Source organism: Ursus arctos, unplaced genomic scaffold, assembly GCF_023065955.2.
Source record: "Ursus arctos isolate Adak ecotype North America unplaced genomic scaffold, UrsArc2.0 scaffold_3, whole genome shotgun sequence".
Lineage (NCBI taxonomy): Eukaryota > Metazoa > Chordata > Mammalia > Carnivora > Ursidae > Ursus > Ursus arctos.
The window spans coordinates 87,554,902-87,575,013 of NW_026622985.1; the positions used below are offsets into that span (position 1 = coordinate 87,554,902).

Consider the following 20,112-nt stretch of genomic DNA (forward strand, 5'->3'; position numbering starts at 1 on the left):
GATTCATTTTACCATCTGCTTTTGGAGATGTGTAATATTTTTCAAAATCAATAGTTCAAAAGATTTTAAAATAACTTTCCCAATGCCAGACCACTAGTAAACAGCAGAATCAGAACTCAGAGGCATTTTTTTCCCCAGAATGTAGAGATAGCCACAAACCAGTCTATAGCAGCATGTCAAGGTCATTAATGTTTGCTAAGGGCCAGCTCTGTATGTTGTATTGTGTGGGCTCTTGTGAAGACTTCGAAGGAAGGTCTGACATGTTCTCTGCCCTGAGAGTTTTTATTCTAGTTGGGGACATAAAAGACACACATCAAAACAACTATCCTGTAATCTTGATATTATTTGTTTTCTTAAAACACTGTCACAGAGACACAAATATTCCCAGATGAGAGATAGATCAGTAATACTCAGAAGTAAGTCCGTGAAATCCTCTTTCCCAAGGGAGAACATGAAAAGTGCAAAAAGCTGTTATTTTCCCAGAGTGGAAAAAGTAAAAAATAATTGGCCTCTCAGCCCATCTGAGAGCCTGAAAATCATGACGACAGACTTTTCCAGAACTACCACTCCCTTTCCAGACACTGTCCAAACACCCCTTGGAGAGGTGTTCTTTAGTAACTATTTTTAATGAAGTAGTTAGCAGAAAAATCCCCTTCTTTTGATTATAAAAAGGACTTCTGGACACATTAAAAATTGGCTATGACAGGGGCGCCTGGGTGGCTCAGTCACTTAAGCGTCTGACTCAATTTCTGCTCAGGTCATGATCTCAGGGTCATGAGACAGCCCCATGTCGGGCTCCATGCTCAGCTAGGAGTCTGCTGGAGATTCTCTGTCTCCCTCTCCCTCTGCCCTTCCCCCCATACATGCTCTTTCTCTCCCTAAAATAAATAAATAAATCTTTAAAAAAACTTGGCTATGACCGACCATCACATTTCTAGATGGGAAGATGAACCAGTAACGAATTTAACTTAATCGAAATTTGAAAACAAGACCATTCAGTGAGAATTAGATAATGGTGAGGATTGTACAACCTTGCACTAAAGTTGTACTAAAATTCACCATATTACATACTTTAAAATGGCAAATTTTATTGTATGCAAATGACATCCAAAATTATTTTTTTCTAAAAAGTAGTAATGCAAATTACAGCAGCAGACTTAACAACCGAAAGTTGATTCTGGTCGTTTAGAGGCTTAGAGAATAAAACCATTTAGTTGGGTGGGAAAGTAATTTTTAAAATCCCAGTAAATTCATTTTGAGTTCAGTTACAAATAAAATGCTCACCGATAAGCTCAATCCTCGATCTTTAATCAACACTTAATCTCTCCTATAGTCAAGTTTTACAACCTCTTATAGCAATCAAAACATGTTTTAAAATTTTAACAATCACCAAGGCTTATGTTTAGAGGAGTAATGAAACAACCTCCAGCCAGTCTCCCTTTTGTAGTGAGTGGCAAAAAAAGAAACCCAGGAAACCTGCCATTTACTATTGAGCAGAGCAAGTTTTAATTTGTATGTTTTAACCCAAATGGTAGTTCCATGGGTCATAAATATCCTACATTCCTCCTTCTCTTATCAGCAAAGAGAAGCTACTCATCACAGAGGGCCTGGCAGAAAGGATTGGGTCCGAGATAATTACTTCACAGCTTTCTTGAGTGCAAGCTGATCCCAGTAAGGGAGATTCACATTTGTGATTTCTGTTTTTTAAGTTTCTGTTTTTAAGTAATCTCTACACTCAGCATGGGGCTCTCATTTACAATCCTGAGATCAAGAGTCACTCTACCGACTGAGCCAGCAAGACGCCCCATATGATTTCACATTTTTCTTGACTGATACTATTTTATTTCTATAATATGAATGAAACTAAAATGTGGCGTGTTTTTAGGCAACCGATGAGATAAAGAAGAGAGAATTCCTTTTGGTCATGACACTGGACTTCAAAAAGTAAATATAATCTTCACATACAACGCTTGGTCCTACAGTGAGCAATATTTGTATGGTCGTTAAAAAATGCTTATTCACTTTCAGGTTTCACGTCAACATTTGAATAAAATACACAGACTTGATTGTCGTTTCAGAACTGAATGGAAATGTTAATACTCTCAACAATGAGTAAAATTATCCACGACAAGCAAGAGCTGGAAGTCGGGAAAGATGGAGGGATGGGCAGGCATCCCACCTGAAGGATCCACGTAAGAACTAGTGCTATGAAGGTACTATTTATAATCACAAAAATAACTAAGAGAGTAACTACAAATAAGAGCAAGAAAAAGAACAAGAACAATATAATAGCTTCTGTAAAATGGAAATCCGTACCCCACAACTGTACATTTTATATTTTACGTAGATACATGAGAATTCCATGACTGACCACCTACAAGGCAAAAGGAATGAGAGCTTGGGGTGTGGGTGAACAGTAATGAAAAATACATACATATATACATACACATAAGAGACAGGACGATATGCATGCCAGGTATTATGGTGCTATGTTGGAGACAGCTCCCACCAGCTTTTGAGGGCGGATTGCACACATCTCTTTCCACCTCTGTATTCAATAACAACACGTTGGTAATTTAAAACCAGCCCCGGTGGGAATAGTTACACCAGGGAAATCAGCAAACACTACAAATCAGGTACCATCCCCCCACCCCTGTTATTAAACACACCACACCTCAAAGCCCCTTTTCTTCCTTCCTTACCAGTGACTCTTGACCTCAAGAAGGAGGTGGTATGTGATGTGCAGAACAGAGGCAAAAAAGAAAAAAATTAAATTTCCTTACAACTTACAGGTCATTGACAAGTACTTGGGACAGGCAGGGTGACCTTCCTCAAGGAACTCAACTGCTACAATGTTAATACTTCTCTAGAGCACTGGGTATTACATAAGACTGATGAATCACTGAACTCTACCTCTGAAACTAATAATACATTATATGTCAATTTAAATTTAAAAAGTAAAATCTAAATAAAATAAAATCTAAAAACAACAACAACAACAACAACAACAACAACAAAAAATTACTTTGCTAGAGGCAAAACTAGTTGGACCTCCAGGATCCTACGTCTTCTTTAACATATAAAAATCCCTTTGGAAACTTCCTTTATCTCTACCCCCTCCACCCCACCCCACCCCCCACCAATATATATGTTATCAATCAGCCTCCAAGCATATGGCCCATGGATAATACATCTGAAGGGTCTCATGACTAAGATTTTACTAGACATCAGTAAATGACCTTTTCCTAACAGCTAGCTTCTCAAGGTCCTTGAAACCTTGCTTCCAAATTCCTTAGGGAGTTACGCTATCCCTAACCCCCTCCCAACTTCAAAGTATATAATCAGTCACTCCTCACAACCCCGGTGCAGCTCTTTCTGCCCCCGGATCCTGCCCCCGAGCTTTAATAAAACCACCCTTTTTTGCACCAAAGACGTCTCAAGAATTCTTTCTTGGCCGTTCACTCCCAGACCCCAACATTTCAACATCAGTACGGAGTGACACAGATGGCTTGAAAAATTTTTCCAGGTGATCCTGATACAGTGAGCCCTACCTAGCCCCCACCTGAAAACCATTATTCTATGCCTTTCGAATAGTTCGTGCCAATTTGGCAATGTATCAAAAGCTTTAAAAACTAGTTTCATCTGAAAAGGTAATCCCAGCTCTAACAATTTGTCCCAGGGACGTTATCTTAAATGTGGGAAAAGCTCTCTATACAAAGAAGTTTACGCAGAAAAAAAAATTTTTTTAAGTTTATTCAAGTCTATTTTAACCATAACAAATTGGAAACAACCTAAGTGTAAAGAGGGAATGATTATATAAACTGATAATACATCCACCATTTAAAAATTATATTTATGTAGTGTTTTAATAACATGAAAAACACTTGCTACTGGTTTTTTTTTAAAGATACATATAAAATATTGGGAGAATGGCAAAGAGGAAATAATGACCTAAATCATCATCTTCTAAGTAGTGAATAATGGATTAATACGGTCTTAAGTTGATAAACTAAGAAATAAAATACAATTTTGTTGCTTTAACTCTAATCACCAGAAAACCTAAAAAATAAAAAAACAATTAAAGACATTTTTCTGGGGATGGGGAAATCAAGCCAGGAGATTGTTTATTTCTGTTATAAACTCATCTGGCAATTTGATTTGTTGCCATGGGCACTGACTACTTCAATACAATAATTATAAAACCCAATAAATGTAAACAAACACAGACTATCTGCAACATACGTGTTTAACGAAGGCTCGTGTAGGTCAGGAAGGAAGCCATGGAGGGGTCAAAACGTGAGGGACGAACACAGAAAAATAAATACAGTGGCTGATAAATGGAATGATATTCAGCCTAGCTAGTAACCACGTCATCCAATTAAAAAGAGCTATCCTTTTCCTTTATCAGATTTGCAAAAATCTCAAAGATTGATTATACCCTGTGAAAGGGAAATAAGCACTCAAATTATCGCTGGGAGTGTACATTGCTACAACCTTTCCAGGAGGCGATTAGGCAGAGATGAAAGAATACTGACTAAGCAATTTCACTCCTAGGATTCACCCTAATGGGGTGGTCAAAAGACAGACAAAGATACACACAAGGAAGGTCACCACTCCATTGTTTTAACAACAAAAGAATTGGAAACAACCAATGCCCACCAGCAGAGAAGTGGCTAAACAGAATACCACTTAAAACCTCTTCGTGAAAGGCTATTTAGTGTTGAAGAGCATTTTCCAAGAGGTATCTCCGTGATGCATGTGTATCCATAATGCATAGGTATGTATACATTGATCCCAATTTATAAAATTTCATTTAAATATGTACCTACGTGGAGATTTCAGGAGAGATGTCCGAAACTGTGTTTTGTCTTTCAGCAAATATTTGTGGAGCACTACTATGTATTAGGCAATAGACTCTAATGAAGGGGTCCCTGGCCCCAAAGGACCAACAGTCTTATGGGAACAAAAGTATGGAGTCAGGCGGGAGCAGTGTGTTCCCAGGGGTAGGGGGAGGTGGTGCTGGTGCATGAGGGAGGGCCCCTTTATCTAGTCCTGAGACCTGGGGAGGCTTCTGTGGGCAATGCTGAGTGGAGGCCTGAAGAATGAGCAGGTGCCAGCCAGAGAGATGAGGGAGAAGAGAACAAGGAGATTGTAGGGTTTGTTTTTTTTTTCCCATTCTTTCTTCTGTATGCTTATCTCATTGTTTGAATTTTTAGAAAGTCTAGTTCTTTTACCATAAAAATTCTCTTTTGGAAAAGTGAACCAATGGAGCGCTGACATGTTGCTCACGGTGCTGACCAGGCCCCTGCCCTAAGCAGGCCTGGGCCACATGCTCCCGCTGCCGTCCATTACCGTTCATGACTTGTTGGGTCAGTGGGAGGCACTTAACCCAAACACAGTCAAATCACTGACTGGCTGGGAGTCCACAAGCTGGCCTGGAGCAGGAGGCCCTGGTAGATGGTAGTGGTGGTTGCACAACATTGTAAATCAGACAACTGAATGCCCCTGGGTCGCCTGTGTGGCTCAGTTGAGCGTCCAGCTCTTAATTTCGGCTCAGGTCATGATCTCAGGGTCATGGGATTCAGCTCCATGGTCAGCAGGGAGTCTGCTGAAGATTCTCCCTCTCCCTCTGCCCCTCCCCACACTTGCACACACGTGCACACACACACTCCCTCTCTCTCTCAAATAAATAAATAAATCTTAAAAAAAAAAAAGCACCACTGAATTGTTCACTTTAAAACTGGTATAATGCTAAGCTTTATGTTATGGATGTTTTACCACAATTTCAAAAGTTTCAAAAGGAACAAGACAAACGATTTGCAAACGTGTGCGTGGGTGTGTGTGTGGGTGCGTGTGTATGTGTGTGTAGGCACGGCACCCAGCAAATACATGTTGGTAGTACATATTAACCACAAATTACAAGAAAAATATTAGATTCAAATAGATTGATGGGCAAATTATATGAACAAGCAATTCACAAGAGAATATATACATTGTAAGCAAAACTGGAAAATTGCTCATCTTCTGTAATAACAGACAAAATTACAGTCACAAAAAAAATCCTTAAGTATCATTTAATACCTACTAAATTAACAAGTATAAGAAGGAAGAAAGGACAGAGGGAGGGAGGAATAAGAGAAGAGGGATTAGAGGTGGCAAGGAGGGAAGAAGAGGGACAAAGGGAGGGAGAAAAAGGAAGAAAGTCAGTAGCCATGGTAAGACTGAGACTGGATGGATTCCATTTCTTCTATCTCAGTTCCTTCTCTGAAAATAGAAATAATACCTAGCTACCTGTGGCAGAAGTAGCTTGCTGCCTTCCCAGTAACGTCCTCCTTTGTACCTTGCTGATGAGGGGGGCCATCCAGAGGCAGGTGGAGGCTAGGGGGGCGAGGGGAGTGGTGCTTCTGAGAAAGCCCTTTTGCCCCTCCCCCCTTCCTCCTGTGCGTTGGCTGGTGCTTCATCAGGCTTCTCGGGTCATGATGCAAATATGGAAACTTTGGGCCAAGTCTGGCACAGCAGAAGGTAGGAAGAGCCTGGAACTTCTCCTACAGCTGTAGACTACTTACCTCCAGACATCTACGTGGGAAAAAAATTAAGCTCTCTGTTTAAGACACTGTTATTTCTGGTTTCTGTTCCTTGAAATTGTGTGCAATTTTTTTTTTTGGGGGGGGGCTAGTCAAGGGTAGCAGTGTGAGAGAAGGAACAAAGAACTCTGTAGTTGGCTGTGATCAATGAATTGTAAACACCACTGCACTCAGACCAGCCAACTGTGTGTAATTCTTAACTGATAAACTTCCTTCTTCAGGATTAAATGGGACGATGTTTGTATAACAGGGCACAGTGCCCATTGCAACATCAACACCATGGGAGTATTGTTTCTCATCTCTGAATAAAGGTAGCAACTAAATGTCTAAAATGTCACCATAATCACAAATCTAATACAGGGTAAGTTTTTAAGTATTATCAGAGTTATCAAACGTGTATCTCTCCAAAAACATTTATTGCTAATATTCCGCTAATGTTAGAACACATTGGGTTCAAATAAAAACTACCCAAATAGGGGGGAAAACTATTCCTTTTCTGAAATAGATTGACTTTATTTCAAGGGTAAAGAAGCTTAAGTGGTGTTAGGAAGCCATCACATGTGCTGTATACCTATTGGAAAATAAGTCTCAAAACTTCTCCATCCAGATGTATGACACTGATACCATCCAAGTCAGTCATCTTACCTTACTTATGAAGGGCACAACAAAATGGAAAACTTCTACCAAAAACAGTCTGCTGGTCTACATTACTTTTTTTTTTTTTTTAAACTCCACACCCAGCATGGAGCCCAACATGGGGCTCAAATTCATGACCCTGAGATCAAGACTTGAGTTGAGATCAAGAGTTGGACGCTTAATGGGCGGAGCCACCCAGGTGCCCCTGCTCTACATTGCTTTAAATGGCAAAATCAGTATATTTTACAGAAAAAATAAATCCTTCCAAACTCCAGTTCAGAAAGGCCTAGTGGGTGCAGGGGTGAAGTATGTGTGGAGGAAAGGGGCATCAGTGATGCGTGACTCCCTCAAACTCCACTCAGAGAGCAAGCCTGGCCCTCACCCAGCCACAGCAAAGTGTTCCTGGTCTCCAGCTGTAACACTGATCTTTCTAATGCCCAGCCCCTGAAGATGGGTCAAGGCCCGGGTGGGTTTCCAATGTCAGGGGACGTTGCCAAGGGATGAAAGAAACGAATGTACAAATTACCCACAGCAGAGAAAGTTCCTATTCCTGCCCTGTTAGGTTATTACAGGGTCTTCTACAACAGGATGTCCTTGGTGGGGTGCGTAGGGGGAGGAGCTGCAGGGGTGTTGATAGGAGACTATCAGATTTGGGCATTCACATCTGTGCATTATAAATGAACTTACATTCCAAGTCATTAAGAAGACACTTAAAATACTAACTCAAAGTTAACCCACAGGGGAGTATTCTCTCAGTATTTTCTAGAATTTCAGCCAAAAGTTTCATAAAGAAAAATTTTTTATAAAAAAGAGGACAGGGGCACCTGGGTGGCTCAGTCGTTTAAGCATCCAACTCTTAGTTTCGGCCCAGCTGGTGATCTCACAGTCGTGGGATCGAGCCCCACGTGGGGCTATGTGCTCAGCATGGCAGTCTGCTTCGGATTCTTTCTCCCACTCACTCTCTCTCTCAAATAAATAAATAAATAAATAAATAAAAATCTTTAAAAAAAAACAAAACAGAAGCAGAAACAAATAAACAAAAAAGAGGACAAAATGTTCCACAGAGACGGGTATGAGGAACATTGAAGATAGAGCTTGTAATCTCAGCTCTGGAAAGGAGTGCTGGAAAAGCTGAGTTGGCATCTTCTGTTGTCTCCCTAAACCATTCTAAATCCCTTCTAACTCACGAAGAGGATGGATGGATGGTGGATGGATCATCAGTCAGACCAACTCAAGAAAAAAAGGAGTAACATGGGGAAGAATGTTTCCAACCTCTCACCATCAGTTTCCTAAAAACTACAATAGGAAAGTAACCCATGAACTAGCTTCAAAGAATCTGTAAGAACTGACATATTGGGGGTCTACTCTGAAACTCGAAAGGCTCCCATGGCACTCAAGCTTCATTAAAACAAATTGTAAAGCACTGATGGGCTTTTCATTCTATTGCATTTTGCTATACTAAGTATTTTAGCCGGAAATAATTGAGCCGTGGTAGAGCTTTTTAAAACTGAACATGCTTGTGTGTGTGTATGATGCAATTTGTTTTGCAAAATCATCAGTAAGAAGAGTGAACTTTTCATATATTCCATGTGCCTTCAACCAAGTTCGAATGGTCAAACCCCTATCCCTATCCCCACCCCCGCACCCCACTCCAAAGCAGGAGAAGTAAATCCAGATCCACATTGCCAGAGTTTTCTTACCTCTGTATATTCCTTGGAAAGCTTTCCAGTTTCAGCTCTTTTGTTCACGAAGCAGTTAGACCACTGGTGGCCCCTGGAGGGGCTTCTGGACCAACCTGCTCAAGAAGCCCGGCCCCCAGGTCTTCTCCTCCCCTTTTGGCTCAGTTCTGCGAACCGGATTCCTTAAAGAGCAACCTTGCATCTTGTGCATGTGAGTGACATCCAGGTCACACCCCCTTTCCTGTAGCCCTTCACCCGATCCCTTTTTAAAGGGGAAATTACATTTCTCATTGAGACTGACGGAGGCTGTCAAAACTTGGAGAAAACTGACAATTCTCAGGAAGGCCACAGAGATTTCTGGGAGATCGGGGTTCTAGGCAAGGGGCAGAAGGAAGCTTTGCCCTTTCAAACCTTTTCTCGCAGCCATCACTGCTTAGAATTTAAGGGCAGAAGGCTGGTGATCTATGTAAGCAGAGCATATTTTTAGATAGTTGTTGAGAAGGGCAGGATGAGCTGAGAACCTTGAAATTGCCCAGTGACCTTGGCTTCTACAGACTTAAAACTAACCTTGACATGCTGTTTTCGTCTGTTCTTCCCTTTAGGCAACGTCACTGGCTGAGTACCTGGTCCATGCCTGCTGCTTGACACCCGCCTTCCACAACCCAGAGAGGTGGAGATCACCATCCCCACCTCCTGCCTGAGGACACACGTGATAAAGTGTCAGAGCTGGAACTCAAAGATATCAACTCTCTTGAGATATCTTCTTAGGCTCAACTTGCTTTAATCACTGAATATTTGTGGAGCAGCCCATTGTGCCTTAAGTTGTGCTAGACAAGTCACGACGTTGACATAGAAGGTGACACGGAAGCTTCCTTGGGTATGAGCAATGACACTTCCATGAGCACCAGTCAACCCCGCTCCATGGAGGGGCAGGAGGCAGCTGAAAAAAATAGAGATCGGTCCAAAAGTAAGTTTGGATTTGGTCAAATCTTCTGGAATCTTAAGAACTAGATACTATGTAGAAAGTGCCCTCTGGGGCACCTGGCTGACCCAGTCGTAAGAGCATGTGACTCTGGATCTTGGGGTTGTGAGTTTGATCCCCACGTTGAGGGCAGGGTTTACTTAAAAAAAAAATTAATAATTTTTTAGGTGCCTTGCAAACTGTAAAGTGTTGTACCAATGTTAACAATGCTTAATTCTACTGGTACAGTTACCATGAAGACTATAATTAACCTGGGTAATGGTCACCCAGAGTAAGTAGTTGACGACACATATATTACTCTACACCCAGCTCTTAGCAGTTTGCCAATCCAGGAGCCTTAGAAATGACTTCAGGGCCAACAGACCCAGAGGGTAAGACTGTCTGGCGTTCTCCTTTCTGGCAAGCTGTTTTCTAGAACTTTCTCAAGGCTTCAAATCTCTTTCTCCAGCTCCTGCAACATAATGTATATCCAGCAGCCCTGATGATGTCATGTTGTCACACTTCATTCCACAGGATTTAACAGTGCAGAGAGCCACACCAGCCCGCCCTCCTGTCCACAGAGAGAACATTACCCTTTCTTTCCCACCTGCAGTGAAGATTCGTGAGAAAGTTCCTAATCTTACAAAGCTTAGCCCCAGGCAAAGAGAAAAGGTGTCTGAGGAACCAGGAAATGAAAGAATAAACGAAACATAATCCTCTGGAATTAGTGTGCGTACCTCTATTGTTTAGCTTTGGCCTGTAATTATCAAAACTAAATTTTATGGAACAATTTTGTACAAAGACATCTTAAAGACGAAGGGAATGGCCCAGAAGTTTATTTTCTTAAATATCATACTTACAAAATTGCAAGAAAACATCCGTGTAGCCCTCCCCATTTTAGTGTTTGACAATTATGGCCCAGCATGAGGTCGGCTCCTCTGTAACATGGTTAGGCTGTATCAAATCCCAAGGCTTATAAGTAAAATATACATGGCTTCCCGCCTCCAGCGAGCCAAGAACAATCAGGCCATTGACGGGCTCGCCCAGGCTGATGCTGAAGACACGCTGACCTCTCGCTGGCACGGAGACTGAAGCCGGAGGCCTCGGGACCCATAGCTACTCCTCGGCTGGCCCATCCAGGATGCATTTAAAGGAGAAAGGGGAAAACTTGTAACCAGCCCCCACGTAGAACTTGTTCTGGAACTCCACCCTGGGGGGAGGGGTGGGACAAGAAAGAGCGAGATTAAACACACAAGCTAGAGGCTGGTGGCAGAAGGGAAGAAGCAAAACATTTGTAAAATCAAAACCAAGCTGGGGGCAGGAAGGCACTCAGGCTGGTGGCCGCCACAGGGATCCTCTGAGGCTTTTTAAAGCCCTTCTCTTGCCTCTCCCTTACACCTTTCCCTTCCTCTCCCAGTAGACTTCCTCCAGGCGTCTGCTAGCCCCTCTGAGAGCACAGCAGAGCAACCCTCCCCACAGCTCCCAGAAGCCCAGGAGCCCTCACCGGGCAGCCTTGTCTCACAAGCCAGCAACGAGAAATGCTTCCCGCGGTTACATGTGGTTTGTCTTCTCCATCCTGATCTTAATCGCGGGGCTTATGTTATTGCAAAACACCCAGAACCTTAACTTAATGTTCTTACACTTCCATCACAGACGCCATGTAGGATTCTTTATGCTTGACGATGTTACAGAGTTCATTTCCTCAACGACCAGGGGAGAGCGATGTTACAAGCTGGGGTGGGGGGATGCTGTGATTCTCTCCACTCAGTACGTGGAGTGTCAACACTTTTGCTCATGAACAGTGGGCACAGAGGGAGATGGAAAGCTGAAGACAGTTTGTGGGATGTAAGGGTATGCACACACACTCAAGATTCTTGGCTAAGATAGGACTTGGAAGAAAAACAGAAGCTTCAACAAATGTTTTCATATTTGTAAACCTAGTGATAGCTGAGAGTCTGTGGACACATCTGTGAATGTCAAGGGCCTCCTGTGAGTACCTTCCTCCTTCCGGGTACCCTCCTTCTGTTTCCGCTTTGTAGGGGTCAGGAGCCTGTGCTATTGCTGCAATTCCTGCACTCAGCAACAAGGACCAAAAGTCCCAGTTCGTTCAGCGTGCCTCTGTGAGCCTATGTCAGATCTGTCAACTTACCAGTAGATGGAGGTGTCCCTTATCTTGAAGCCAGTTGTAATATAACACACGAATATTTAAAAGAGAATGAGTAAGTGGGAACTAACATTTACTATAGGGCAGCCATTACACACACACACACATGTGTACTCACACACACGCATGCACACACATATTCGTGCACACGTGCACAATGCACACACGTGCATGCAGACATATACACATACACACATGTGCACGCACACACATACACATGCACGCACACACGTGGGTGCACACACACAAATGCACATACATCATCGTGTAATATTACACCAGCAGGTGACTGAAGCCAGCTGGCGGGTCCCGTGGCCCGTCCTCTCTCTCCAGCACACACGGAGCCTCTACAGCGCAGCCGTGCTCACCAGTGCAGTCGCAGGGCGTGCAGGAATGCAGAGAGGCCCTCCATGATCAGAAGGATGGCTACTGTCAGCACAGCAAATATGGTGAAAATGATAAAGACCCCAATGAGTCCTCCCCAGCCACGCAGGCGAAGGCCGATGTTCATCACCATGGTCCAGAGCACTTCAGACAGTTCTGTAAGAGCAAGAGAAACGTTCTCAACCACAGGGTTTATCTTTCCAAATTCTATCCCTGGGTCTGCACACCCTAGAATCCCAAAACTCGGCTCTCGGGTGGAAAACTCAGGCACGTGGGTCCTAAGGTACCTGTAGGAGATCGTCTATAGCAGCTTTGCTCACAATGGAGGGGTTTCTGTCACGATGACAAACATGTGGGGGCCTGTTATTCACCAATGAAAGTGAGCAAACTATAGCTACCAGCAACAACATGAATAAATCCCAGTAACATCACTATGCCACAGAAGCGAAACACAAAAGACTACATATATGATTTGATATGGACTGAATGTTTGTGTCTTCCCCACCCCTTAAATTCATATGTTGAAGGCTTACCCGCTTAAGTGATGGCATTTGGAGATGGGGTCTTTGGGAGGTGATTAGGGTTTGACAGGTCATAAGGGTGGGGCCCTCATGATGGGATTAGTGCCCTTATAAGAAGAGACAACAGAGAGCTATCATTACATTGTTGGGTTGAGATATGAGGTCACCCAACCAAAAGGTCACAGTGGCATGCCCAGAGAGGTCAAGGCCTGTCACTGGCACGTGGCCACCAGGACATGACGAGAAGACAGACACGTGGGAGCACAAGGAGGAGTATCTGTATCTGTACTGTGCCACTCCCAACCTGAGCTGTGGCTTTCAGCCAGAGTAACGCAGGGTCCTTCATGGTGGAAATGGCTTCACCTCCATCTACTTACACTCCTACCCACTCCTCTGTGCTCTGAGTCGGGATGGACTCTTCACCTCTGTATTTACTAAATTATTGAAATAAGAACTGAAAGCAATTTGAACTGAACTGTGCTGTGGAACTCATGTGGCTTCTCTTCCCCGTGACCCTTAGATATGGTAAAACCTCAGTTTCCCTGAGAGCTGCTTTCCTCTGCTCTGCATCCCAACAAGCAGGGTCCAACAGTCACACCATCTGTTTCCACCGGGCCTTTTGCTGAAGCCTTCTCATTCACAGTAGCTCATGGGAACCTCCCTCCACACCTGTGGGAGGGCAGGTGCTTAATTTCTAATGTTTCACTCTCACCTCGTCCTTATAACCCCATCTTGGTGATTTTTAAAGCATGTGTCCAAATCCAGCCTCCCTCAACTTAGGTCTCAGCATGGCACTGATGAACACAGATGTGCTAGAGTAGTGAATTTCCGGTTTTAAGCTGCTGAGATCTGGGGGTGGTTGTTACTGCAGCACATTCTAGCGCAGCCTGACTAATACAGCAGGCCAACTACGAGAACCACACAGGAAAGCCAAGGCACATACAGGTTAAGCTGCTGCCTGAGCTACTGAGCTAAAAGTGCTAGAACAGAGGGGCGCCTGGGTGGCACAGCGGTTAAGCGTCTGCCTTCGGCTCAGGGCGTGATCCCGGCATTATGGGATCGAGCCCCACATCAGGCTCCTCCGCTGGGAGCCTGCTTCTTCCTCTCCCACTCCCCCTGCTTGTGTTCCCTCTCTTGCTGGCTGTCTCTATCTCTGTCAAATAAATAAATAAAATCTAAAAAAAAAAAAAAAAAAAAAAAAAGTGCTAGAACAGAAACTAGAACAGAATCAGTATTTGTTGTCACTCTACCAAACTACCTTTTCAATCAAGTTTGTTAGCACGAAGTAGAAGGTATCCGTGGGAACTATACGTCTCAGAAAATTCCAGAAAGACCCAATGGGTGGACCATGCCAGGCAGCTATGAACCATATGGATTTTTTGGAGTCAAATTACATCCTCAGTGGGCATGGGCTGGCCAGAGGAGACCCTCTTGTCCTATCTAGTTGTGACCTGAGCCCTCCAAACCACATCTGAGATCAGAGCTAAAGACTGACATCAACACCACTGACCACACAACCTCAGAGATCTACTTTGGGTCCCTGGATAACCACTTCATGTGAGTGCATGTCAGGGCACAGGTAAACACATGCAAGTGCTCATGGGTATGTGTGTGCAGAGACTTACAGGCCAGATATATGCATCCAAGCACCTGTATGCATGCAGAAGCGTGTACGTGTGTATGTGTGGAAGTTGATGCAAGGAAATGAACCCAGCCTGAGCAGTGAAGACTAATGGTGAGCACTTCAATTTCTGCTATAAATCAATAAACAGGCTCACTTTCATTGCTTTGGTCTCTACCCATCAACCACACACTTTGGCCTAGTTTCTCAGTTCCACGTTGTGCTCGGTGCTGGGAACACAGGGAAAGAAGAAAGGGACCTTGCCTTCCAGGAGCTCATAGTCTAGTAGGGGGACAGGTTAATCATGACAGAATTGCAATCCATGCTAGGATGGGGCACCCTGAGAACCCAGGGAAGCACCTTCCAGACTTGGGGACCAGGGAGGAAGATTCCCAGGGGAGGCACCATCTGAGTGAGTTCTGAAGAAGGATTTAGATACCAGGTGAGGAGAAAGTTAAAGAAGAGAGGAATAGGGGGGGCGCCTGGGTGGCACAGCGGTTAAGCGTCTGTCTTCGGCTCAGGGCGTGATCCCGGCGTTACGGGATCGAGCCCCACATCAGGCTCCTCCACTATGAGCCTGCTTCTTCCTCTCCCACTCCCTCTGCTGTGTTCCCTCTCTCGCTGGCTGTCTCTATCTCTGTTAAATAAATAAATAAAATCTTTAAAAAAAAAAAAAAAGAGAGGAATAGGGATGACTGTGTGGCTTAGTCTGTTAAGTGTCTGACTCTTGATCTCAACTCAGGGCTGGATCTCAGGGTCATAGAGTTCAAGCCCCACACTGGGCTCCACGCTGGCCACGGAGCCTGCTTAAAACAGAATATTTCAAGCAAGGGGGCTGCAGGGCAAACACATGGAAGCCCAGAGAGCATGGCAGCTTTAGCAACCTTGGTGCAGGTCCTTATGGCCACTGCATCCTTAGTAAAGGAAGGCAGGGCAATCAGAGCCCGAGAAACTGGAGACATGAAGCCTGAAGCAGGTGTCAGAGGGATGAGCCCAAGAGCCAAGAAATGCAGGTGGCCTCTAGCAACAAGAAATGGTGGCAAGGAAATGGATTGTCCCCTAGAGCTTCTAGAAGGAACCCAGCCCTGCAGACACCTTGGTTCTAGGATTCCGGAACTATAAGACAGTAAATCTGTATTGTTGTAAACCGCTAAGTTTGTGCCAATTTGCTACAGCAGCAATAGGAAACTGATACAGAGGGTAACCACTCTAATAATATAAAGTCAGACCTATGAAAAAAAAGTCATTTTTTTTTCCTAAGAAAAGAAGCACCAGAAATAATCCAAGAAGGCACTTCTCCCAGCAAGTACTTCGATCCTGTTTCCCAGGGGAGATCCGATTGCGACGCTGAGGGCCGCTCACTCACGTGCATGAGCCAGGCTGAGGGCCCAGAGCCGGAGGTAAGAGGCCGTGTTTGAAATGCAGCCCAGGCAGTACTCGATCGTGTGGATGGCTTGATGCACAAAGATGTCTCCGAAATTGAACTGAAAGAGAGAGTTCTTTATTCGAATTTCATTAAGGATTTCCTCCATGGAAGGTATCACTAATGATCCGCAGATGAATAAAACATGAGCGCCACCGTAAGTCGTTTCCAGGCGAACTAGGGGAAAACAAATATTAATATACACGTAGGAAGAGAAGTAGCAGCACAAAGAGATACAGTACGTGTGCAGTAACATTTCCCAGACGCAGCTGGAAAAAGCTCAGAGAAGAAGAGAGAACGGTCAGTAAGGTGTCGCAGGAGGGAGATGGGCGCTGTCCCTGAAGGAGGGAGAGGCATCGGAAGCAGAAGACAAGTCACCCCGGTCCTGCTGAAGGAAACGACTCCTGGTGAGGAAAAGTTGGGGAGTTGGGGACATCGGGAAGGGGAGTTTCAGGGGGAAACCAGTTTGACTGAAAGTGGGAGCTTGTTTCGTGAGGAGCAGAAAGGAGAGACCAGGTGTTGAAGTTTCAGGAAAGAACAGAGTTGAGAAAAGGACCTGGAGTCCATGAGGAACCATAAAATCACCTGAGTAGAAAGCGGCCAGAGGGGGTTTGGGGGAGAGGGATAAAGAAGTATTGGGGGGAAGATTAATCTGGTGACAAAATGGACCAGCAAGGGCAAAGCCGATAAACGAAAGAGCCTGTTTGTTGATTAGCTTACTAATCCAGAAGTGGGGAGGAAGAAACAGCACGCAGACAGCAATAGCGCGGTTTTGGCTTCACGTGTGCTGACGCTGTGGGGACAACAGTTTCGACTGGCACCATCCCAGCCCTCGAGCAGCTCACCGTCTAGTGGGGACAATGTACGCAAAAAGTGCAATAATCAAGAATCAGCAGTATGGTGGGGACACAGAAGGGCCTTTCACCCAGGAGGGGCCAGGATCATACAGGGCTCTGAGACCCTTGAGTCTGCAGAGCTAGAAGAATGGCATTGACAGAAATGGAAAACTGGAGAAGGAGACCGGTTGATATATTCAGATGTGTTGCATTTTAGGCAACAGCTGGCCGTACTAGCAGAATCTCTCAGCACACAGTAGCAGAGGCAGAGCAGGCTCAGAAGGAAAGTCTGGGCTGGAAAAGGACACCTAGGACCTCACCTGTGGGAGGAGGGACAGTGGGAGGTAAGTGAACTGGGAAGATACACAAGAGAAAGAGCACAGAAAGAAGAGCTCCTGGCCTTGGAACACATCTCCATTTGGTGGTGAGAAAGAATGAAACTGATGATGCAAAGAAAAGGTCAAAGATCAGGAGGAGTCGCAGGGCTATGGTCAAGGCCACAGAGATACCCAGGAAGGAATGAGGGCTGTGGTCAACCATGTCAGGAGCTATGAAGACAAGACAGGAACCAATGTCTCTGATTCAGCAATGAAAACAGCTGGGAGGAAGTGAAGGGCAGCGATGAACAGAGAGGGAGAGAGCGGAGAGACAGAGTCAAGGTAGAGGAGGGATGTGGAGTGAAACATTAACCCCACCCAAGGAGAGGGCTGGCTTTGTCCCGGCTCCTGGGAGGCAAGCTCTAAACTCCTAACTTCTCTGGCAGGAATAAACTGTCTTTGTTATTCATAGTGAGCCCCTGGGACCACATCTGTTCATTTCCGTGGTTGGAAGGTTGAGACTTGGAGCCCAATCTCCAGGGAGGGGGTGGGGCTGGAGATGGAGTACAACCACTGAGCTGTACGCCTTGGATTGAACACCAAAAAAACTTTGGACACTGGAGCTCAGGTGAGCTTCCTGGAGTGACAATGCTGTGCGCATATGGCCCCATGTCGATGCTGGGAGACGAATGCCTCCCTGAGGACACAGAATTCTGGTATTTGGAACCCTCCCGGTGTCAGATTCTGCCAATGTGCCTTTTCCTCTGGCTGCTTCTGATTTCTATACTTGTGTTATAATAAAACTTTAATTGTAAGGAGAGCACTTTACCGAATTCTGTAAGTCATTCGGCAAATTATTGGCCCTGAGGGAATAAGTGGGACCCTGAATTTGTTAGGGTGGTTCTGGGGATCCCCAAACCTGTGGCTAGTGTCGGAAGTTTTGGGTGGACTCGGCCAACACCTGGTGTGGAGAGAGGTCACAGAGGACTTTGAGGGGACAATGTAATCAAGTCTGTGTTGGCTTTGCAAGGGGAGACCCACACACGATTGTACTCAGAGGAAGGAACCTACGAATGGCGCCTGAAGTCACCCAACCAAAGGCAGCCCGTGCGCTGCAGAAGCAGCAGGGGAACACTGGGTAAAACACTGACTGAGGGCAGGAGAACGGAGGAGAGAGGCTGTAGTGGACAGGCTGGGACGGGATGAGTCAGACGATGTGTGGGCCGGATTCTAAAACATGCCAGCAGGTCTGACAGACTTAGTAATATCAGTAGCCACTAACACGGGTTACACTCTGTACCTGGAATCTTGTAGGAAACATTTGATTCAGATTTTTCACTAATTCTAATTGACCATCCATTCGTTTAAATGAATTTTTTTTTTCAGTCATTAACACCACAAAGGGAGATCCTAGCCTCCCTCAGGCTTCACGGGAACCCTGTCCCCACTCCAGGAGTAGAACAGAACTCCAGTTAAAACCCCCAGCCAGTTGAGGCTTACGGGGTGCTTCAGCCATGGTATAAAAACAGCCACCTGCTTCATCTTGGAAAATGTGACACATTCCTGAGGGGGAGTGGCTGCCCTTGGACAGAAATGGGCAGGGAGGGAGGAGGGAACAAAACAATTCCTGAATTCACAGGAGAGGCAGATAATGTTACAAAGATAGGTCAGCGAAGTCCCAACAGAGCCAGGGTGGGGACAGGGGAACAAAGAGGGGATGGCGGCTGGGCATGCTCATGTCCGGGAGGCAGGCTGGGAATAAAGAACCCGCCTTTGACTTCAACAATAGGGCTAGATTTGGGCTCAGCTCTCATGGTTTGAGGGGCACTGATCGGACAGCTCATAATAAATGTAGCTGAGTCCCAGGGTCATGGTTCTGAGTCAAGGAGGTCTCACTAACATTGAGGGCCTTCTATGCTAATAGATCTGGAGGCTGATGCTTGCCTCATACTCACAGAAACGGCAGCGCCTAGGTTAAAATGTTAAAACACTCCTAGATTGGTTGGTGATGAGCTGTTGTTCTTTTCTACTTTTTTTTTTTTTAAGATTTGTTTATTTATTTTAGAGAGAGAGAGTGAGTGAGAGATGGGGCAGAGGGAGAGGGAGCGATCTCCTGACCCTGAGATCATGACTGGGGCCGAAATCAAGAGTTGGATATTTAACTGACTGAGACACCCAGGTGCCCCGAGTAGCTGTTGTTCTGATCCTATCGGCACTCCCCCTCCCTGGTGACCTCCCTAATTTCCCATGACTCCGCAACTATGGGGCTGCCACCAGCACAGTCCTCCTGACCCTCCCAGCTCCACTGCCTAAGTCCTTTCTGATGGGCTGGTGGACACGCCCTACTGGCTGTTAAATATTTGACAATGACCCTTGATGAGATCCCACATCTAGAATCTGTACAAACTGGGAAGTCTTTGTCCACTACTGAGCCCCACATACCTCTTCTTCATGGTCATCCTGAGCCCCATGGGCACCTGCAGAAGCCCTCTGGCCAGCGCTCGAGGAAGGGTTGGAGTTGTCACCTTCAATGTTCTCTGTGGCATCTTCTTGGATCATGGAGGCCTGCAGCTGTCAGCAAGCAAGGAAGTGAAGCACTAAATTCACCCTTAGAATTACAATTTATTCTACATAAAGGCTTTCATTAAATATTAACTATGTACCAGACACTCTTCTACACTCTCTCTATATTACTTCATTTAGCCTTCATAGCAATCTTTTCATAAAAGCACAGTTAGTATCTCATTCTACAGAGAAGTAAACTATAGCACAGGAAGGCTAAGAAATGTACCCAAGGTCACACAGCTTATAAGACTAGTTAGTGGCAGAGCCAGGATTCAAACCCAGGCAATCTGATCAATCTGATCGCAGAACTTGTGCTTTTCTCCATGGTGCTCCATGTGCCAAACTAATCTGTCTTTACAGTAAACCCGTGATGTACAAGAGTACCTTTTATTGTTAAATACACACACACACACACACACAC

The 20,112-nt window shown here is 44.9% G+C and overlaps 1 protein-coding gene across 6 annotated transcripts in view; it reads right to left on the reverse strand.

Moving 5' to 3' along the window:
* Positions 1-10,691: 10,691 nt before the first annotated feature.
* ATP6V0A4 (ATPase H+ transporting V0 subunit a4) overlaps positions 10,692-20,112 on the reverse strand; it is a 76,197-nt gene continuing 66,776 nt past the window's right edge. For all 6 annotated transcript variants that reach the window (XM_057304442.1, XM_057304446.1, XM_057304443.1 and 3 more), the window contains 4 exons: positions 19,569-19,697; positions 15,917-16,034; positions 12,393-12,564; positions 10,692-11,070 (listed from right to left, as the gene is read on the reverse strand). In XM_057304442.1, coding sequence (XP_057160425.1) covers positions 10,977-11,070; positions 12,393-12,564; positions 15,917-16,034; positions 19,569-19,697 — 513 coding nt within the window. In that variant the 3' untranslated portion in view covers positions 10,692-10,976. The remainder of the gene's footprint in view (positions 11,071-12,392; positions 12,565-15,916; positions 16,035-19,568; positions 19,698-20,112) is intronic.